This window comes from Neoarius graeffei, chromosome 17 (assembly GCF_027579695.1).
Source record: "Neoarius graeffei isolate fNeoGra1 chromosome 17, fNeoGra1.pri, whole genome shotgun sequence".
NCBI classification, from domain to species: Eukaryota; Metazoa; Chordata; class Actinopteri; order Siluriformes; family Ariidae; genus Neoarius; species Neoarius graeffei.
In genome coordinates, this window is record NC_083585.1 from 58782397 (window position 1) to 58802973 (window position 20577).

Below are 20577 nucleotides of genomic sequence, written 5' to 3' on the forward strand. Positions count from 1 at the left end.
GATCTTGAATTTCCTCCATTTGTACACAATCTGTCTGACTGTGGATTGGTGAAGTCCAAACTCTTTAGAGATGGTTTTGTAACCTTTTCCAGCCTGATGAGCATCAACAATGCTTTTTCTGAGGTCCTCAGAAATCTCCTTTGTTTGTGCCATGATACACTTCCACAAACATGTGTTGTGAAGATCAGACTTTGATAGATCCCTGTTCTTTAAATAAAACAGGGTGCCCACTCACACCTGATTGTCATCCCATTGATTGAAAACACCTGACTCTGATTTCACCTTCAAATTAACTGCTAATCCTTGAGGTTCACATACTTTTGCCACTCACAGATATGTAATATTGGATCATTTTCATCAATAAATAAATGACCAAGTGTAATATTTCAGTCTCATTTGTTTAACTGGGTTCTCTTTATCTACTTTTAGGACTTGTGTGAAAATCTGACGATGTTTTAGGTCATATTTATGCAGAAATATAGAAAATTCTAAAGGGTTCACAAACTTTCAAGCACCACTGTATTACGTTATATTTGCATACACCTTTTAAAGAAGCTCCAGGTTTTTGCAGATTAGATAATGATCCATTAGTTACTGTCGCAGTTGTTAAGCCTCACAGTGGTCTGTTTCCTGTCAGTTGCCCCACTTGGATAACAGACAGCTACTCTGATCATTAATCAATGAGAGGGAAATGGCAGGGATTAGCCAAAATTACTTGGAGTGTACAGAAGTCACCTCCTCCAAACCAGGAGTCAATACAACACAGTGGGAGACAATTGACCTTATGGAGCCTTTAGAAAGGAAAGACACCCATCACGTTGTCTCTCTTTTACTTAACCTAGCTCTATTCTCAACATGAAAAAGTACACGTGTTCATTCTGGCTGAACCGTGTTCTGTTTCTATCCTGTTCTGTTTCTTGTTATCAGATTCACACAGTTAGCAAGGATTATGCACATCCAGCATTCATGCTCTTATCACCCTGGGAAACAAAAAGCCTCCTGTTTGTACTTTGCTTCCTCCACAAACCTCAACCCTCAGTTCTGTACATCAGCAGAACACCTGGTCCCCTGAGGGAGGGAGGATCTCATCCCTCTTTCTTTTGCTCAACTTGCCCCAGTTGGTCTTCTGAACTATATCCTTTACACCAGCTAGCACCGGCTATACAGTATATCCTTCATAATACACCTTGCGTGAATTAAACTGTGTGTACATCGTAACCCAGCATCAACTACATCTCATTCACAACAGATACTATCAACTATATATCCTTCACAACAGCCATTATGAACTAGTTATCTTTCAAAAAACAGCTAGCATGATGATCGTTATATCACAGTTAGCATGGACTAGGCTATGTATCCTTTGTCACGGCTAGCATGAACTGCATATCCTTCATACCACAGTTAGCATGAAGTCTTTTTTATAACACAGCTAGCTTGGATTCATTCATATATCGACTCATTCATATACACAGCTAGCATGACTTATACCGTATATACTTTGAATCCATGCTAGATGTGTTATAAACTATATACTATACGGTATAAGTCATGCTAGCTGTATATATGAATGAGTCGATATACAGTGGTGCTTGAAAGTTTGTGAACCCTTTAGAATTTTCTATATTTCTGCATAATATGATCTAAAACATCATCAGATTTTCACACAAGTCCTAAAAGTAGATAAAGAGAACCCAGTTAAACAAATGAGACAAAAATATTACACTTGGTCATTTATTTATTGATGAAAATGATCCAAGATTACATATCTGTGAGTGGCAAAAGTATGTGAACCTTTGCTTTCAGTATCTGGTGTGACCGCCTTGTGCAGCAATAACTGCAACTAAACATTTCCGGTAACTGTTGATCAGTCCTGCACACCGGCTTGGAGGAATTTTAGCCCGTTCCTCTGTACAGAACAGCTTCAACTCTGGGATGTTGGTGGGTTTCCTCACATGAACTGCTCGCTTCAGGTCCTTCCACAACATTTCCATTGGATTAAGGTCAGGACTTTGACTTGGCCATTCCAAAACATTAACTTTATTCTTCTTTAACCATTCTTTGGTAGAACGACTTGTGTGCTTAGGGTCATTGTCTTGCTGCATGACCCACTTTCTCTTGAGATTCAGTTCATGGACAGATGTCCTGACATTTTCTTTTAGAATTCACTGGTATAATTCAGAATTCATTGTTCTATTAATGATGGCAAGCCGTCCTGGCCCAGATGCAGCAAAATGGGCCCAAACCATGATACTACCACCACCATGTTTCACAGATGGGATAAGGTTCTTATTCTGGAATGCAGTGTTTTCCTTTCTCCAAACATAACGCTTCTCGTTTAAACCAAAAAGTTCTATTTTAGTCTCATCCATTCACAAAACATTTTTCCAATAGCCTTCTGGCTTGTCCACATGATCTTTAGCAAACTGCAGACGAGCAGCAATGTTCTTTTTGGAGAGCAGTGGCTTTCTCCTTGCAACCCTGCCATGCACACCATTGTTGTTCAGTGTTCTCCTGATGGTGGACTCATGAACATTACCATTAGCCAATGTGAGAGAGGCCTTCAGTTGCTTAGAAGTTACCCTGGGGTCCTTTGTGACCTCACCAACTATTACACGCCTTGCTCTTGGAGGGATCTTTGTTGGTCGACCACTCGTGGGGAGGGTAACAATGGTCTTGAATTTCCTCCATTTGTACACAATCTGTCTGACTGTGGATTGGTGGAGTCCAAACTCTTTAGAGATGGTTTTGTAACCTTTTCCAGCCTGATGAGCATCAACAACGCTTTTTCTGTGGTCCTCAGAAATCTCCTTTGTTCGTGCCATGATACACTTCCACAAACATGTGTTGTGAAGATCAGACTTTGATAGATCCCTGTTCTTTAAATAAAACAGGGTGCCCACTCACACCTGATTGTCATCCCATTGATTGAAAACACCTGACTCTAATTTCACCTTCAAATTAACTGCTAATCCTTGAGGTTCACATATTTTTGCCACTCACAGATATGTAATATTAGATAATTTTCCTCAATAAATAAATTACCAAGTATAATAGTTTTTGTCTCATTTGTTTAACTGGGTTCTCTTTATCTACTTTTAGGACTTGTGTGAAAATCTGACGATGTTTTAGGTCATATTTATGCAGAAATATAGAAAATTCTAAAGGGTTCACAAACTTTCAAGCACCACTGTATGAATGAATCCATGCTAGATGTGTTATATTCATATATCGACTCATTCATATACACAGCTAGCATGACTTATACTGTATATACTTTATAAAACAGCTAGCATGATGCCCTTTATAGCACAGTTAGCATGGCCTGTGTATCCACAGTTACCATGAAGTCCTTGATAAAACAGTTAGCATTGACTCGTCCACATACACAGCTAGCATGAGCTATAGCTCCTTCTTAACACAGTTATCATGATGCCCTTTATACCCTATATACTTTAGAACACAGCTAGCATGAACTATAGCTCCTTCTTAACACAGTTATCATGATGCTCTTTATACCCTATATACTTTAGAACACAGCTAGCATGATGCCTTTTATAGCACAGTTAGCATGGACTGTGTAACCTGTATAACACCGTTACCATGAAGTCCTTTATAGCACTGCTAGCATGGAATCATTCATATATACAACTAGCATGAATATCTACTTTTTAATGCCTCATCCTTCTTAACACAGCTAGCATGATGTCCTTTCTAGCACAATTAACATGAACTATGTGGCCTTCATAATACAGTTACCTTGAAGTCCTTTATAACATGGCTAGTATGGAATCGTTAATTAATATATATATATATATATATATATATATATATATATATATATATATATATATATATATTAATTAGTGCTGTCAAGCGATTAAAATATTTAATCGCGATTAATGTCGCGACTGTCATAGTTAACTCGCGATTAATCGCAATTTAATCGCACATTTTTGTCACATGAAAAACCATTGTAATTCTCTTATCAGCATAAAAAAGTGAATGGGCTTGCTCACCGTTCGAACTACGGGGGTACTCGGGGGATCCGAGATCCCCTGAAACAGACATGAGATCCCTTGAAAACATGATTTGGGAAATGTTGGGGGGTCTCTAAAATATTGGCAAAATGATGTTTATTGACATAGCAATCGTGTGTAACGGGAAGCATTTGCATATCCGAAGTGAGCGCGTGATGGAGATCCGCGCTCTGAGAGAAGCGCAAGCACCCCCCCAAGGGAAAAAAAGGGACCCCCCAAAAATATCGGCATAGTTCGAACACTGGTTGTACCAATGTTTTTTTTTTTTTTTTATTGCAGAGCATAACACGTCTTGTCACAGCCACTGCAAAGTGGGGCTGGAGCCGCCGATGGGAAAACGAAACCTAAGCCGAGCACCGTGGCTCTTCGGGGGAGGGCAGAGGACTCTGGCTGTGCGGGGCGTGGCATTACAGTCTAGCTGCTATTGTTTTTCTAAGCAAAGTCTCTGTTCCAAGTTCCTGGCAGTTTCAAAAGCTTATGAAAAACCTACATCATGTCACAGAGCGTTAATCTCGCGATAAAAAAAATTATCGCCGTTAAAATTGAGTCAAGTTAACGCATTAATAACGTGACATTTTTGACAGCACTAATATATATATATATATATATATATATATATATATATATATATATATATATATGGCTAGCATGAATGATAACACAGCTAGCATGGCTCCTTCTTAACACATGATTTTATCTCATCTCATTATCTCTAGCTGCTTTATCCTGTTCTACCGGGTCGCAGGCAAGCTGGAGCCTATCCCAGCTGACTACGGGCGAAAGGCGGGGTACACCCTGGACAAGTCGCCAGGTCATCACAGGGCTGACACATAGACACAGACAACCATTCACACCTACGGTCAATTTAGAGTCACCAGTTAACCTAACCTGCATGTCTTTGGACTGTGGGGGAAACCGGAGCACCCAGAGGAAACCCACGCAGACACGGGGAGAGCATGCAAACTCCGCACAAAAAGGCCCTTGTCAGCCACGGGGCTCGAACCCGGACCTTCTTGCCGTGAGGCGACAGCGCAGTCGGAGGCACTACACCACTGTGACGCCCACATGATTTTATACCATATATATTTTATAACACAGCTGGCAGGGTGTCCTTTATAGCACTGTTAGCATGGACTATGTATCCTTCATGACACAGTTACCATGAAGTCCTTTATAACACGGTTAGGGTCGAATAGCTCATACACACACAGTTAACATGAACAATATCGATGTCTTAATGCAGCTATCATGAGCTAGAGACCCTTCTTAACAAAACTAGCATGATTATACTGTATATACTTGATAATACAGCTAGCATGATTTCCTTTATAGCACAATTAGCATGGAATCATTCATATATACAACTAGCATGAATGATATATCTGTTTTAATGCAGCTAGCATGAACTGTAGATGCTTCTTAACACAGCTAGCATGATTATAGTGTATATACTGTACGTTATCACACGGCTAGCATGAACAATGTATAGTGTTTATAACATAGTTAGCGTGAACGTCGGTGCGTTTCCTTTCACATACTTTTGCTGCATTAGCATGAGTGCTTCAGGAGCGAATATTCAGACGCATTTTTATCTTGAATCACATATTTGCATCTGCGCACGCACACAGAACCCCACACCTTCATGCAGTATTCATGCAGTGTAAACAATACACTTTTCTGAACTCCTTCTCAGAGTTAAATCTGTGAAAAGAGTGAAAAAGGAGGCATTTTAGAAATCAACAGTGTGTCGTCACAACCAGCCACATCTTACTGAAGCGTGTAAAGCTAGCACGACAGCATTAGCTCTTCAAGCTAAGCCCCTGTCTCTGGCTGGGATTTTTTTCGGGGGGAACAGGGTGTGCTTTTGTCTCCAGCTCGTCCAAACTTCAGTAATGTAAATGTAGGGTGGCCCTTGGCTCCTTATCTCTGGGATTAAGACTTGCAGCGCACGCTCTCCCATACGCGATTATCATAAGGGCCAGACTCGTAGCACAGCCTGCCAGCATCAACCATACATGAAGCAGAACCATGCAGGGGAAGGCTCAGGGGATTAGCATTTTAACACAGTGTGGGTCGAATCCCTCGGAAGCCCTCTGTCATATGGGTCAGGTCCCAAATGGCCTGCTGGGACACCCGGAATTAGTGTTTGGGGTAGAAAGGTTGGAATTGTGCATGACGTGGGAAGAAAATAATACTTGGGATTGACAGGTCAAAGACAGGTGGTGGGAATTCAACGACTGGGATTCAAGGATTAGTGTGGATCTAAGAGGTCTTTTATAAAATCACTGGGAAGCTTATTTTATTTGAAATGATGAAGCTGTTTATTTCGCCAAGCTAAATGAGGTGTGTGTATTTTATCAATGAAATACAATTTAAATATTGGAAAAAAGAATCATTAGGAAACTGAATTTTTTTCAGTCTGTCTTGAAAATCATTAGTGTAGTTGTTTGAGGTTTTTTTTTTTTTTTTTTTAGCCCTTGAGTTACTGTGCAAAGCTTCAAGGATTAAGGTAAAACCACAGTGTTTGTAAACCCCAAATGTGCTCTCGGTCCTCATGTTGCTTCTTTCACACGCCCTGTAAACAGGATCAATGAGCATGGGAAGGGATTTTCAGGCTACATTAGCATCAGGACTGTAAATATCGATCATCACTATCACTGACATGATACTGTACAGGAGGGATTTTAATACACACCACTTCATTGCTGTTGGATAAAGCGATAGTCCGGGACGTACCGCTGCCAAGTCGTGAACAGAACAGGATTAAAGTCCGTGCCAGACAAAGATTAAGGCTGCTCTTGAAATAAATTAGTCAATATGGATTCAGTCGAGAGGCTTAACACCGAAACTATTATTCTTTAGAAAAGATATCCTCTTACACCACAGTACCATTTAGCGCTCCATTCTGATTGGTCAGTTTGGTGCTGATGTGATACGACTAAGTAGACACGAGTATTTTACTGGGAAATAGACCCCTTCGCATGTTTGTAAACAAACCGGCCGTTGCTAGGATGCGCGCGCAGCCTGGACTCAAACAATGGCGCTGCCCATAGACCAGCATTATGAGCTGTCAGATTATGCAAAACAATTGTCGTTACAAGATCGAGAATGCTACATAAATAAGTTAACTCTAACAAGTGGACATCGCCTACCGGATCCATATTTAATTAAAGAGTGGACGGACGATGTTAGTAAGTTCCCTGGTATACAATGGCCAGATATACAGTGGGGCAAAAAAGTATTTAGTCAGCCACCAATTGTGCAAGTTCTCCAACTTAAAAAGATGAGAGAGGCCTGTAATTTTCATCGTAGGTACACTTCAACTATGAGAGATAGAATGGGGGGAAAGAATCCAGGAAATCACATTGAAGGATTTTTAATGAATTAATTGGTAAATTACTCAGTAAAATAAGTATTTGGTCACCTACAAACAAGCAAGATTTCTGGCTCTCACAGACCTGTAACTTCTTCTTTAAGAGGCTCCTCTGTCCTCCACTCGTTACCTGTATTAATGGCACCTGTTTGAACTCGTTATCAGTATAAAAGACACCTGTCCACAACCTCAAACAGTCACACTCCAAACTCCACTATGGCCAAGACCAAAGAGCTGTCAAAGGACACCAGAAACAAAATTGTAGACCTGCACCAGGCTGGGAAGACTGAATCTGCAATAGGTAAGCAGCTTGGTGTGAAGAAATCAACTGTGGGAGCAATTATTAGAAAATGGAAGACATACAAGACCACTGATAATCTCCCTCGATCTGGGGTTCCATGCAAGATCTCACCCCGTGGGGTCAAAATGATCACAAGAACAGTGAGCAAAAATCCCAGAACCACACGGGGGGACCTAGTGAATGACCTGCAGAGAGCTGGGACCAAAGTAACAAAGGCTACCATCAGTAACACACTACGCCGCCAGGGACTCAAATCCTGCAGTGCCAGACGTGTCCCCCTGCTTAAGCCAGTACATGTCCAGGCCCGTCTGAAGTTTGCTAGAGAGGATTTGGATGATCCAGAAGAGGATTGGGAGAATGTCATATGGTCAGATGAAACCAAAATAGAACTTTTTGGTAAAAACTCAACTTGTGTTTGGAGGAGAAAGAATGCTGAGTTGCATCCAAAGAACACCATACCTACTGTGAAGCATGGGGGTGGAAACATCATGCTTTGGGGCTGTTTTTCTGCAAAGGGACCAGGACGACTGATCCGTGTAAAGGAAAGAATGAATGGGGCCATGTATCGTGAGATTTTGAGTGAAAACCTCCTTCCATCAGCAAGGGCATTGAAGATGAAACGTGGGTGGGTCTTTCAGCATGACAATGATCCCAAGCACACCGCCCGGGCAACGAAGGAATGGCTTCGTAAGAAGCATTTCAAGGTCCTGGAGTGGCCTAGCCAGTTTCCAGATCTCAACCCCATAGAAAATCTTTGGAGGGAGTTGAAAGTCCGTGTTGCCCAGCGACAGCCCCAAAACATCACTGCTCTAGAGGAGATCTGCATGGAGGAATGGGCCAAAATACCAGCAACAGTGTGTGAAAACCTTGTGAAGACTTACAGAAAACGTTTGACCTCTGTCATTGCCAACAAAGGGTATATAACAAAGTATTGAGATGAACTTTTGTTATTGACTAAATACTTATTTTCCATCATAATTTGCAAATAAATTCTTTAAAAATCAGACAATGTGATTTTCTGGATTTTTTTTCTCATTCTGTCTCTCATAGTTGAAGTGTACCTATGATGAAAATTACAGGCCTCTCTCATCTTTTTAAGTGGGAGAACTTGCACAATTGGTGACTGACTAAATACTTTTTTGCCCCACTGTATACTCGTAGGTACGAGTATATATCTGGCCATTGTATACCAGGGAACTTACTAACATTGACAAGACTTCAGTGTACACCCACGAAAAACTTCGTGCCTACAAGTCTTTAGACGCATATGATTGTTATGTGCGGGCATGTACAACTTGACTAACAATGGGACATTCATATTCATTTTGTTTTAATCAAATTATGCCAGTGATGTGATGGCAATGTGGCTTTAGCTACAACAGCAAATACCAACACTAAACAGCAATTTGCAGGAGGTAATGGCATGAAAGGAATGATAGTGTAAAGAGTGCAGCTAAGAGAAATCAGAGCTGCGTAAAAAGCGAGAGGCAGAGAGCAGAAATGAAACTGAACGGGGCGGGAGCTAGGTTAGAGCAGTCAACGTAAGTTGACATTTAGAGTGAGGGCACACAATTTTACCTTTCCATCCTTGCTTTAAAATTGTGATTTTCGGCATACGCAAATAATGACGGCACAAAATCTGGACTGCTTGAGTCAAGCGAGACCTCTCCTACAAACAAAACTGCATGCAAAGCTAAGTTAACATGCTAACAATATTCATTACATTGTGTAACTATGACCCAGCTAATCAGACAAACGTTACCAAAGTATTTTGCTACATCAATAAACGAAGACTAGAAAGAATAAAAAAGAAAGATTTAATAAATAGCCTGATCTTACCTGTGATGAAGTGGGCGCTGCAAACCCGCGCATTTTTGATGGTGCTTTCATCCCAGTCTACACGTTTGATGGCTTGTAGCCATAGACGTCGGCGATTTTTTTTTTGGAATGGGTGAGATCCTGCTGGAATTCTGTACATTTTAACCCCATCACTGCTACGATTCTGACACCCGACAACACAACAACTAGGCATTTCCGAGTCTTTTTTGGGTCCAGGCTGCGCGCGCAATTTCCGCTTACGTATGAATGACGTTTACTGCGAAGGGGTCTATACGTACACCACTCGTATTTTTCATTCGGGACATGGAGAACCAAAACCGTGACACAAATCTCTGTCACTCGTGAGGAAATCGATGAGTTGTTTTTGATAAATCTGGGGACTTTTTGTTTGCGAATGTGTCGATATAATAAAAAGAAAATCACACATTGGCTTGAAGATATGAAGTTTATCTTCTCGTGTTGAAAAACTCACATTTTTCATACAAAATACATCACGGATCTGAGTGACATGTTTAAATAATATTGGCTGGCGTTAAGTGGTATGTCAGATATATTCCATTCAGCTAGCATGATACCGAACAAGTCGATGACGAGTAGCTGAATGGAATATATCTGATAGACCACAAAAAAGTCATTATTATTACTATTATTATTATTGGGGTGGGACTAGATTTTTAAAAAATCTAATTAATTACAGGGTTTGTAATTAATTAATCTCAATTAATCGCACTACCGTATTTGCCCCAAAAGCAACATTTATTTTATGTAACTAAATAATATGTGAAGAGTTCAAATAATACACAGGCATGATTTTTAGATTCAAGCTCATTTAACGGCTGTAAACAATATTTTGTTGGAAATTGTTCTTCTGCACGGCATTTGAAACGATGGATCACATGCCGCAATCTGCAATACATCTCATAGACCCTTGTCTTCTACCACCGATAGCGGTCTGCAGTCCAGGGCAATCCACTTGGCCAGCGTGTTCGTTAGATTTTCCGACGTTGCCCTGCTCATTTTCTTCTGGAATCCAGCCATTTCTTCGAGTTTGCACTGCTGACCAGAACTGCTACCTCGAGCTGCAGCTGTTTCAGTAATCGCGGTGACATGCTTGGCATTTAAACGGTACCGTAAAGTTGACGAGCTTCTGTGATGAGCAAACTCCTTTCTGCACAGTTTACAATAAACCGTGGTTTTATCAACAGTTCCATCGGGTCGTTTTTGAATATAAATTTACCGTCCAGCAGACCCGGCGCGCTTTCAAGCTCCATTGCTGTAACTGGAACTGCGTGCGTCAGTATATTTGTCGCACCATAACACAGTGCACTAACAACGGTTCCGGGTTGTTTGGCATGCAAACTGCAATAAAATGCGTTAATATTTTTAACAAATTAATTTGTTTGAAATTAATTAATCTTAACGCGTTAATGTCCCACCCCTAATTATTATACATACACACTCTCTTTATATCAGCATACTTGAAGGCCAACGCTAGCTTACCCATGAGTCAGTGCCATCAGCGCAGCAGTGAAGTCACCTTCCAGCCAGTGTAGCATTCATCAGTAGTATTGGTGAAATACTAATAAAGCGGTCAAGCCAGTGCTATCGAGAGCAAGTAGCACAAGCTAACGACCGAGAAACTAAGATTTCTGTCTCCAGACTCTTCTTGCATGCTCACTACAGTATTTTTTCACTCAGACTTAAGTATTCATTTCCCTATGTAATTTACTGAGTTGGCGGCACAGTGGTGTAGTGGTTAGCGCTGTCGCCTCACAGCAAGAAGGTCCGGGTTCGAGCCCCGTGGCCGGCGAGGGCCTTTCTGTGTGGAGTTTGCATGTTCTCCCCGTGTCCGTGTGGGTTTCCTCTGGGTGCTCCGGTTTCCCCCACAGTCCAAAGACATGCAGGTTAGGTTAACTGGTGACTCTAAATTGACTGTAGGTGTGAATGTGAGTGTGAATGGTTGTCTGTGTCTATGTGTCAGCCCTGTGATGACCTGGCGACTTGTCCAGGGTGTACCCCGCCTTTCTCCCGTAGTCAGCTGGGATAGGCTCCAGCTTGCCTGCAACCCTGTAGAAGGATAAAGCGGCTAGAGATAATGAGATGAGATGAATTTACTGAGTTACTTTTAAAATCAACATCGACAGCTACGCACAACAGAGCGACCTAGCAGTCAAAATTCTCTCAAAATCTTCCGTCTTTAACGAAGCAACCCTGGCGGCCATGTTTTTTACAAATTGTCACAGTGGCTTGCTAGTATTGCAGTTTTACATCTCCAATGTGTCTCTCTTCCAGTTTTTCAATGTCTGTTTGTATGTTTTTCTCTTGTAAATGTGCATGAAGAATATCTAATGAAGTTTTGGTAGCCTTTCAGGTGTTCAACACATTTTTCTCTTTCCTGGCGAACAAAGAAATGCTTGTGCACATGCACAGTGGAAAACTGTCTCACTGCATATTTGCATTAGCTCTGACGTGTGACGTCATGTTTTCTTGACAACCGTGCAAGATCGTAAACCAAATTCAACGCTCATTCTCCATTGGGTAGAGTGACGTAATATACGTAGGATAAGTGATATGCTAACAATATTGCATGCTATCAAACCAAATGAATGAAACCTGCTAGAAGGGAACAAAACACGTATTTATTACATCGAAAAAGTGTCCTGGATGTATAATAATTCCCGATATTTCACTCTGATGACGTCACTCCCAGTGTTTTCCTGCTGACTAGATGCGCGTTGTCAAAATGGTGAACCGGTTCGAAATTAAAATTCTTTTGATTTAATTCGTGGTTTTGTTTTTTTTTTTGTGGATATGTTCATATAATATAAAGAACATTACACGGTGGTGCAAAGATATGAAGTTTATCTTCTCGTGTTGAAATGTTCACCACTTGAAGATAAACTTCATATCTTTGTGCAGCCATGCAATATCCTCTATGCAGGTTATGGGTTCGATAGTAACAGCTGATATAGAGACTTGGATAGCAGACGGTCCAGATGAAACATCATGTGTAATCATTGATATCGTGAAGTTTTCTGGAAGTACAGTAGATGTAACTTCAGGAGTTTGCACTCTGTGGGTTCCTGTGGTGACGCTAAATCATGAATCCTGTCTCGTGTCTTGTCTGTGCTCTCCAGGATCCCGTCTGCGCCAGGAGGACTCGCCACCCCGCATCGTGGAGCATCCTTCCGACCTGATCGTATCCAAGGGCGAACCCGCGACCCTCAACTGCAAGGCCGAGGGGCGGCCCACGCCGACGGTGGAGTGGTACAAGGATGGCGAGAGGGTCGAGACGGACAAAGACGACTCTCGTTCTCACCGCATGCTGCTGCCTACCGGCTCCCTCTTCTTCCTGAGGATAGTCCACGGGCGCCGGAGCAAACCGGACGAAGGCGCGTACGTCTGCGTGGCCCGCAACTATCTCGGAGAAGCCGTGAGTCGTAACGCCTCCCTGGAAGTAGCATGTAAGTCTCTGATTTTTACATATACTCACTTTTAGGGTCCTTATAACCAGTGGTCGAGTTGTAAAATCAAACCGGGGGGATGGTGAAATTTTTAGTCGCGTGTCGACCCATCGGTCGGTCCGTCGGTGGGAAACTGGTTTGCTTTTAGGAGGGTTTGCACACAACGTAGGTCTGTGGACCTTGTTCATTTACCAGACATACAGTATTTTGTGCTGATAAAGTGTGTAGTACACACTGTGTACCCTTTTTATTGTTGTAAAAAAACATAATACACTGGTATTTTACTGTAAAACATGCACAGTGTGGATGTCGTGTCATATTTAGTCAGTCTCCTGGCTGACATACCGACCACATTCTCCATATTAGGGTGAAATGCAGATGACAAATTTGAACTGTAACTTCATAGTCATGGTAGGCTCCTTTTAAATCGTTTGGTAAATAATTTATTAAAACCTCAGCAGGCAATGTAAATGAACAACTGAATCTTTTCATATCAAGTCAATAGAATTTTTATTCAAAGCTGAACATTGAGTTAAATCCAGAGGTAGGTAGGGAACCAATAAGCTAAAACAAGCAACAATAAATTGTAAATCAGCCTTACATGTTGTGACCGGCTCTCTAATGAGGCAATGAAGCCTTCAAAACTGCTAGTGTCGTTTATTTTAGCCTTCCTGTCTTGAATAACACTTTTTGTTGCCTGAAGAATAACAAACGAACGTCCAGGCTGATTAAATTAATGGCCTTATACAAGAAATCAAAGCTAACATGAACCTGAGTAAGCTATCGATAGCTGGCTAGACTCCAAACTAGCATTCATTATGATAGCTGTGTTGTTATCCGCCGCCCACAAATCAGGCTACATATCGGTAACTTTACAGCATGATAGCGGGCTCACAGAAAGTGGGACTGATATTCGTAACTCTTGACTTACCTCCTGAAATGTTTTTTTCTTGCGATCTTAAATCCGAACTTGCTTAGATCTTGCTGTCCACTCCGCTTGGCCATGATGCAGCAATCCGCTGCTGTCACTGACGCCGAATGAAATAAAAAATAACGGAACCCCAACTGAATGTCACCTCCTCAAACGCTTCGCTTGCGCGTGTCCTCTCTCACGGTAGCTTATTGTATGCTCAGTTTCAGCAAAGCTACGTGGAATGGCATTTCTAATTCCAATGTTAAATAAAAGTAATGTCCATATTTATTGATAAAATTGCTCAAGGGAAGGGAGGGGGGATGCCCGTTTTAGAGGGGGGATGATTTTGACCATTTTTTATTCCAGGGGGGATGGCATCCCCCCCATCCTCCCTCAACTCGAGTACAGCTTATAACGTTTTCCAAAATGCTGGGTTGATTTTGGTCATTTCTGGCCCAAAGCTGGAACAACTCTGTGTGTGTGTGTGTGTGTGTGTGTGTGTGTGTGTGTGTGTGTGTGTGTGTGTGTGTGTGGAGCCAGAAGAGAGGCTCCAACTTTGGAACATTATTTTCTTTGTTGTTTAATGTAGATTGCTGTTGGCCAATAATCGTGTGATTACATGGACATACAATTTTGGTCTGCGCCTAATACAGGAAATAACATACAATTAGAATCTTAAAATAGTCAGCAATCAGAACAAGTCATAAAACAGATGAAGGGTTAGAAAAACCACGCATGAGAGCTCGCTTCAGCTTTACGGATTTAAGACGATCTGGTCTTAAATTTTATTGGTTTTGTAAAAATGTGGTTTTGGTAAAAAGGAAAAAAAAACTTGCTTCCTTTTGATAGGTCGAGGAAAAGCAATAAGGCTGCGTCATTCCTTGTGTTATTTCTAAACACGCAGCATTTACGGAACATTTCAGCATTTTTTCCAGAGCTACGTTTCGTCCTTTCAGTTGCTTGTTTCCAGCTCCGTGGTTTCACGTTCCATGTGCTGGAGATGGAAATGAAAGACGAGGCCAGGGAGAGACGGGTGAAGGATCTGCGCAGTGGTCTGGAGGTTTAACACCATGCTGCCTGCCTGGAAATCCAGAGGGAGGAAAATTCGCAGATTGGAGATGAGATGAGATGAGATGAGATGGAGCTGGATGTTTTCAGAAGAATTGCTCCTCATGCAGTGTGTGTAATGCCCACGTCAGACAGCAGGCTGCAGCTAGTTCTCAACTACTTCCGTCTACCTGTGATAACAAAATCGCAGGTAGATGCAAGACTGGTTTTGCGTCGACGCGTGACGACGCAGATAATGGCAGTGTTGCAGAAGGTCTTTAGTAGAGGCAGGTTGACGCAAGTGGATCACGATCTGTTCGCGTTTCAGCTGCGATTCACTTCCAATCAGTGCAAATAGCAGGTTGACGCATGTAGAGGCAGGCGGTCTTGTAACGCTCGAGTAACCAACCGCAGGCTGACGAAGAGGAAGACAAGTCTTTAGAGACTGCTGTGAAGCATCGCAGGTAGACGCAGACTGCGCCTGCAAATAGTTTACAACCTGCGAGCAGTCGTATGGCCTTATATTTTTTTTAAAAGGTTTTCTGTGCGCTGCGTCAACCTGCGTCTGCTTCCGACTGGTTGCGTCCTGTCGTAACAGCTTAAAAACGTCTGACCACAACGAAGGATTTGACACAAAACGCCTGCGTCGCAGCATGCGTCTTTCTGCCATCTGACCTGGGCGTAACATTCATTAGGATGAGAGAACGTTCTGGGACTTGCTCATGTCTTCATGGATGACATGGTTTTGTATCATAGTGTTTCCGTCATGTGATCTTTGTGATTGTTAATGCAGAAATGAAGGTCCAGGAGAAAGAGGAAAAGAGAATGCAGCGTTTTTCAGGCTGGATATCTGTGTCTCGTGTTTTAGGAATTAAAACTCCTCCTCTATCGGGTCTAGCGCCACCCACTGGATTTTTGGCTCTCCGTCTCATTCAAGTCTCTATATTTATGACTGAATTTCTGGCTTGTGTGTTGCTACACAATGCAAATTTAACTAAAGATGAAAGATGGCTACAGGTACAGCATTTCTGATGTTTCTCAATGTTAAACGCTTTGTCGCCTCTGGACCAATCAGATTGCAAGCTGAAAGGCGAGCGAGAAAACAATCACGGACAAAGTACCGGCGAAAAATCTGTTCTACTAGGGTTGGATACTGGATGAGATTATGATGAATGTGTTTTGATGGTTTGTCAATCAATCAAATAAGCCACGCCTCTAGTTGCCCCCATGGCGTGGCGTCCGTCATCCGTCCGTCGTCCACAATTCACAGACATGTCAACACCGACGGGTTTCCCGTATTCCCTACGGATTTTGGCATTTTAAAAATGGTACGGGCGTAGTGGTATTCAACTACGGATTTTTCTACATTTTCACCTTAAAATTATTTTTCAGGGCAGCACGGTGGTGTAGTGGTTAGCACTGTCGCCTCACAGCAAGAAGGTCCGGGTTCGAGCCCCGTGGCCGGCGAGGGCCTTTCTGTGCGGAGTTTGCATGTTCTCCCCGTGTCCGCGTGGGTTTCCTCCGGGTGCTCCGGTTTCCCCCACAGTCCAAAGACATGCAGGTTAGGTTAACTGGTGACTCTAAATTGAGCGTAGGTGTGAATGTGAGTGTGAATGGTTGTCTGTGTCTATGTGTCAGCCCTGTGATGACCTGGCGACTTGTCCAGGGTGTACCCCGCCTTTCGCCCATAGTCAGCTGGGATAGGCTCCAGCTCGCCTGCGACCCTGTAGAACAGGATAAAGCGGCTAGAGATAATGAGATGAGATTATTTTTGATTTATTACCATCAAAAAAATCGTCATGAAATACGAAAATGCATGGGAGCCGCCATTTTCTACATTTAGAATTACTCAACCGGTACTTCCGCTAGTACCAAGAAGCCATTCCGAATGTCTGAGCATGCGCAATTGTGATTTTCCTGCACACCGAGCGGGAAATAACAGCACATGTAGCGGAACAATAGACAGGTCAAGATGTCGGCACCACCGAAGAAAAAACTCAAAACATCTAAAACTGGAGGTCGCGTTCTTCCCGGATGGACAGAAACATTCAATGGAATAATTATCGCTTCCAAAATGGGTGCTGAGTATGTCAGGTGCACAATTTGTTGTAGAGACGTGAAAGTGTTTGCCTCTGGAATTTACGACGTGAGGGAACACATGAAATCTCAAATGCATGCGAAGAATGCAAACCAGAAAAAGAGACAGCTGTCAATTAATTTCTTCACGCAAAAGCAATCAGGAACATTGCTGAACAAGGTGCCAAGTGAACCCCAAATTATTGGATTATGTGAGAAGAGACACTAAATTTTGTTGAACTGATATAGGGTTAAGAAAACACTGACTGTTGTTTGAGTGTTAACAGTACATATGGATGTACAGAAATAAACCATATTAGGTGAGATCTGATACATTTTAATTATGCATGAAGTATTACTATGGATTTGGTATGGAAATTATGGATTTCTTTACCAGGGAGTACAGGTGAGAGCCGTGAGGGGTTGACGTATGAATTCAGTGAAATCGTATCTCTTTCGTCAGTTCTCCATGAAGTTCCGTTCCGATTGTTTTGTTTGAAAGAACTCATCACTCCGAACAAAACTCGGTCGTTGTTTTGTCTTTTTTTTTTTTGCTAACGAGTTACTAATTAGGGCGGCACGGTGGTGTGGTGGTTAGCGCTGTCGCCTCACAGCAAGAAGGTCCGGGTTCGAGCCCCGTGGCCGGCGAGGGCCTTTCTGTGCGGAGTTTGTATGTTCTCCCCGTGTCCGCGTGGGTTTCCTCCGGGTGCTCCGGTTTCCCCCACAGTCCAAAGACATGCAGGTTAGGTTAACTGGTGACTCTAAATTGAGCGTAGGTGTGAATGTGAGTGTGAATGGTTGTCTGTGTCTATGACTACGTTCAGACTGCACCCTGAAACGACCCATATCCAATTTTTTTGCCCATATGCGACCTGTATCCGATTTGTTATTGACAATCTGAACGACACAGATCCGATTTTTTCACATGCGACCCAGGCCGCTTGGATATGTGGTCCTAATTCCGATGCATATCCGGTATTTTCACATGCGACTGCAGTCTGACCGGACAGGTCGCATTCATGCGACCTACACGTCATCAAGAAGAGACAAACGTCACTATTCTGCGTTGGCTAATCCCGCCTCTTTGGTGGAAAACAACAACATTTGTACAGTTTTCAGAATTTAAGTAGACTTTTATAGAATTGATCAAGCTAATGGTGGATTTGGTAGGGACCTGGATGTTGATCTGTTAGCCTGATTAAATAAAACAGTTTATATAACTGATTTATAACTTAAACCATCCTGTATTACAAGATTATAAGATTGTTCTGGAAATTTCCAGTAATTTGACACCTTCGGTCTCATTAGTCTGCTGCCCACATTAATCAGATTATTGTGTGAGTTCCGCCGCCGCCACAAAAACCACATCGCCAGGTCTCGCCTCATCTCCATCGCAAACTGCACTGGTGTTTCTGCACCTTGAGCCAGCGCTGAGAGAAGTTGCAGAATTCAGCTGGCTATAAACAATCTAAATAAATATTTATAAAAATGCAGAAAAAGTTTATTAATATGATGAAATAAATATGTGCAAATTATTAAGCCTGAATTAAGAGTTTGGTAATACAGCGGCCGTATCCCAAATGACTGCCTACTGAAGCTCGAGTGCACTATATAGAGTTTAAAAATCCATTACTTCCTAGTAGCACGTAGTGCACTTATATAGAAATTAGAGAGACATTTAGGAGTCAACCCTCGTTACCAGGCTACACGTTTTCATTTCAGTTCAGAAACAAAAACACACACGAGACCTCACACTTTAACACTAAGCAGATAATTAAACAAACAAACAAAAAGAAATCATTAAACATGAAGAGTGCGCTTTTTTTGTTTACGTATTACGTAGATGTGCTTATTACGTGTCAATTTGCGCATGCGGGACACTTTTGGGTCGTTTTCCGTTCATATTGGAGATCGCATACAAGTCTCATATAATTGGTAATGTGAACGGCCTAACAAAAAAATCGGATTTCACAACAAATCGGATATGAGTCGTTTCAGGTTGCAGTCTGAACGGAGTGTATGTGTCAGCCCTGTGATGACCTGGCGACTTGTCCAGGGTGTACCCCGCCTTTCGCCCGTAGTCAGCTGGGATAGGCTCCAGCTTGCCTGCGACCCTGTAGAAGGATAAAGCGGCTACAGATAATGAGATGATAATGATGAGTTACTAATTAGGCCAAATTAACAGATTTTCCAGGCTTCTCGCTAGAATTATATCTCCTTTCTGATTTCTCATCCGATTCCAGTTCTGATCGATGTTTTAGGTCGATCTTCCCTTGAGGAACAAAACTTGGTTGGTTGGTTGGTTGGTTGGTTGTTGAGTTTCCTCTTGTAAACAATTTATTTTCAGTTAAATCATATCTCCTCCCTCAGTTCTTAATGGATGTCAGTTCTGATGGGTTTATTTGAAAGAACTCGACCTTCTGTACAACACTTGGTCATTGGATTTTTACATTTTTGCTAACGAACTGGTAATTAGGTCACCTTAACAAGTTTTGGGTCTTCTCATTAGAATTGTCTTGCAGTTCTCACCCGATTTCAGTTCTGGTCGATGTTTTGGGTAGATCTTCTCTTGAGGAACAAAACTTGGTCATTTGTTTGTTGAATTTCTTGTCAACTTTGTTTATTTTCAGTTAAATTGTGTCCCCTCCCTCCCTCCTTCCCTCAGTTCTCGGTGGATTTCAGTTCTGATTGTTTTTTCGTTTGAAAGAACTCGACCTTCTGCACAAAACTTGGTCGTTGTATTGTCAACTTTTTGCGAACAAATTGGTAATCAGGTCAACTTGGCACAATTTCTTCTGACTAGAATTTTATCTCCTCTCTCATTTATCATGCAAATACGGCTCTGATCGATGTTTTGGGTCGATCTTTCTTTCCTCGGGGAACAAAGTGTGGTCCTTTTGTTGATGTTCCTGTTGTGAACAGTTAAGGCCAATTTATGCTGACAACGCAGTCCTCGCAGACGGCGCTGCAGATAGCGTCTGCATAGCCCCCCCACCTTCGCAGACGCTCTGCGCGCACCTCCCAAAAATTGTGACCACCGCAGAAGCCTCGCAGACAAGAGGGCTCTGATTGGTCCACTCTACCCGCTGTACACACACTTCCGCTTCCCTACTTTCCCGGTTTGTTTTGTTTTCACGACCGGCATTTTTAAAAACACGAGCAAAGATGGAGCAGCACGAAGAGCGGTTGATTTGAGGACGTGAGGAAGTACGTACATCTATACGACTCCAGTTCTAGTCATTATAAAAAAAAAAAAAAGTTCTAGTCATTATAAGTAACCAGAGGATAAACACTCCACTAACCACACCCACCAACTACTCCTAGCGACTTCGTGCCCCCTTGCGTTGTGGCAGTGAATAACATCGCGCACGCCTATTACTCCCCGCTCAACGATAAATTACAACTGTCTGCGAAAAGCTATCTGCGAAAGCCTTGTTGCACGAGCATGCAGAGGCCTTTACACTACGTTCACACTGCAGGCTGAAGTGACTCAAATCCGATTTTTTCGCCCATATGTGACCTGT

At 42.3% G+C, this 20577-nt stretch overlaps 1 protein-coding gene across 1 annotated transcript in view; it reads left to right on the forward strand.

The window, feature by feature from the left end:
- Positions 1-3942: 3942 nt before the first annotated feature.
- Positions 3943-20577, forward strand: part of robo2 (roundabout, axon guidance receptor, homolog 2 (Drosophila)) — a 553585-nt gene continuing 536950 nt past the window's right edge. The window contains 2 exon segments of the mRNA XM_060943573.1: positions 3943-4160; positions 12688-13017. Coding sequence (XP_060799556.1) covers positions 4070-4160; positions 12688-13017 — 421 coding nt within the window. The 5' untranslated portion in view covers positions 3943-4069.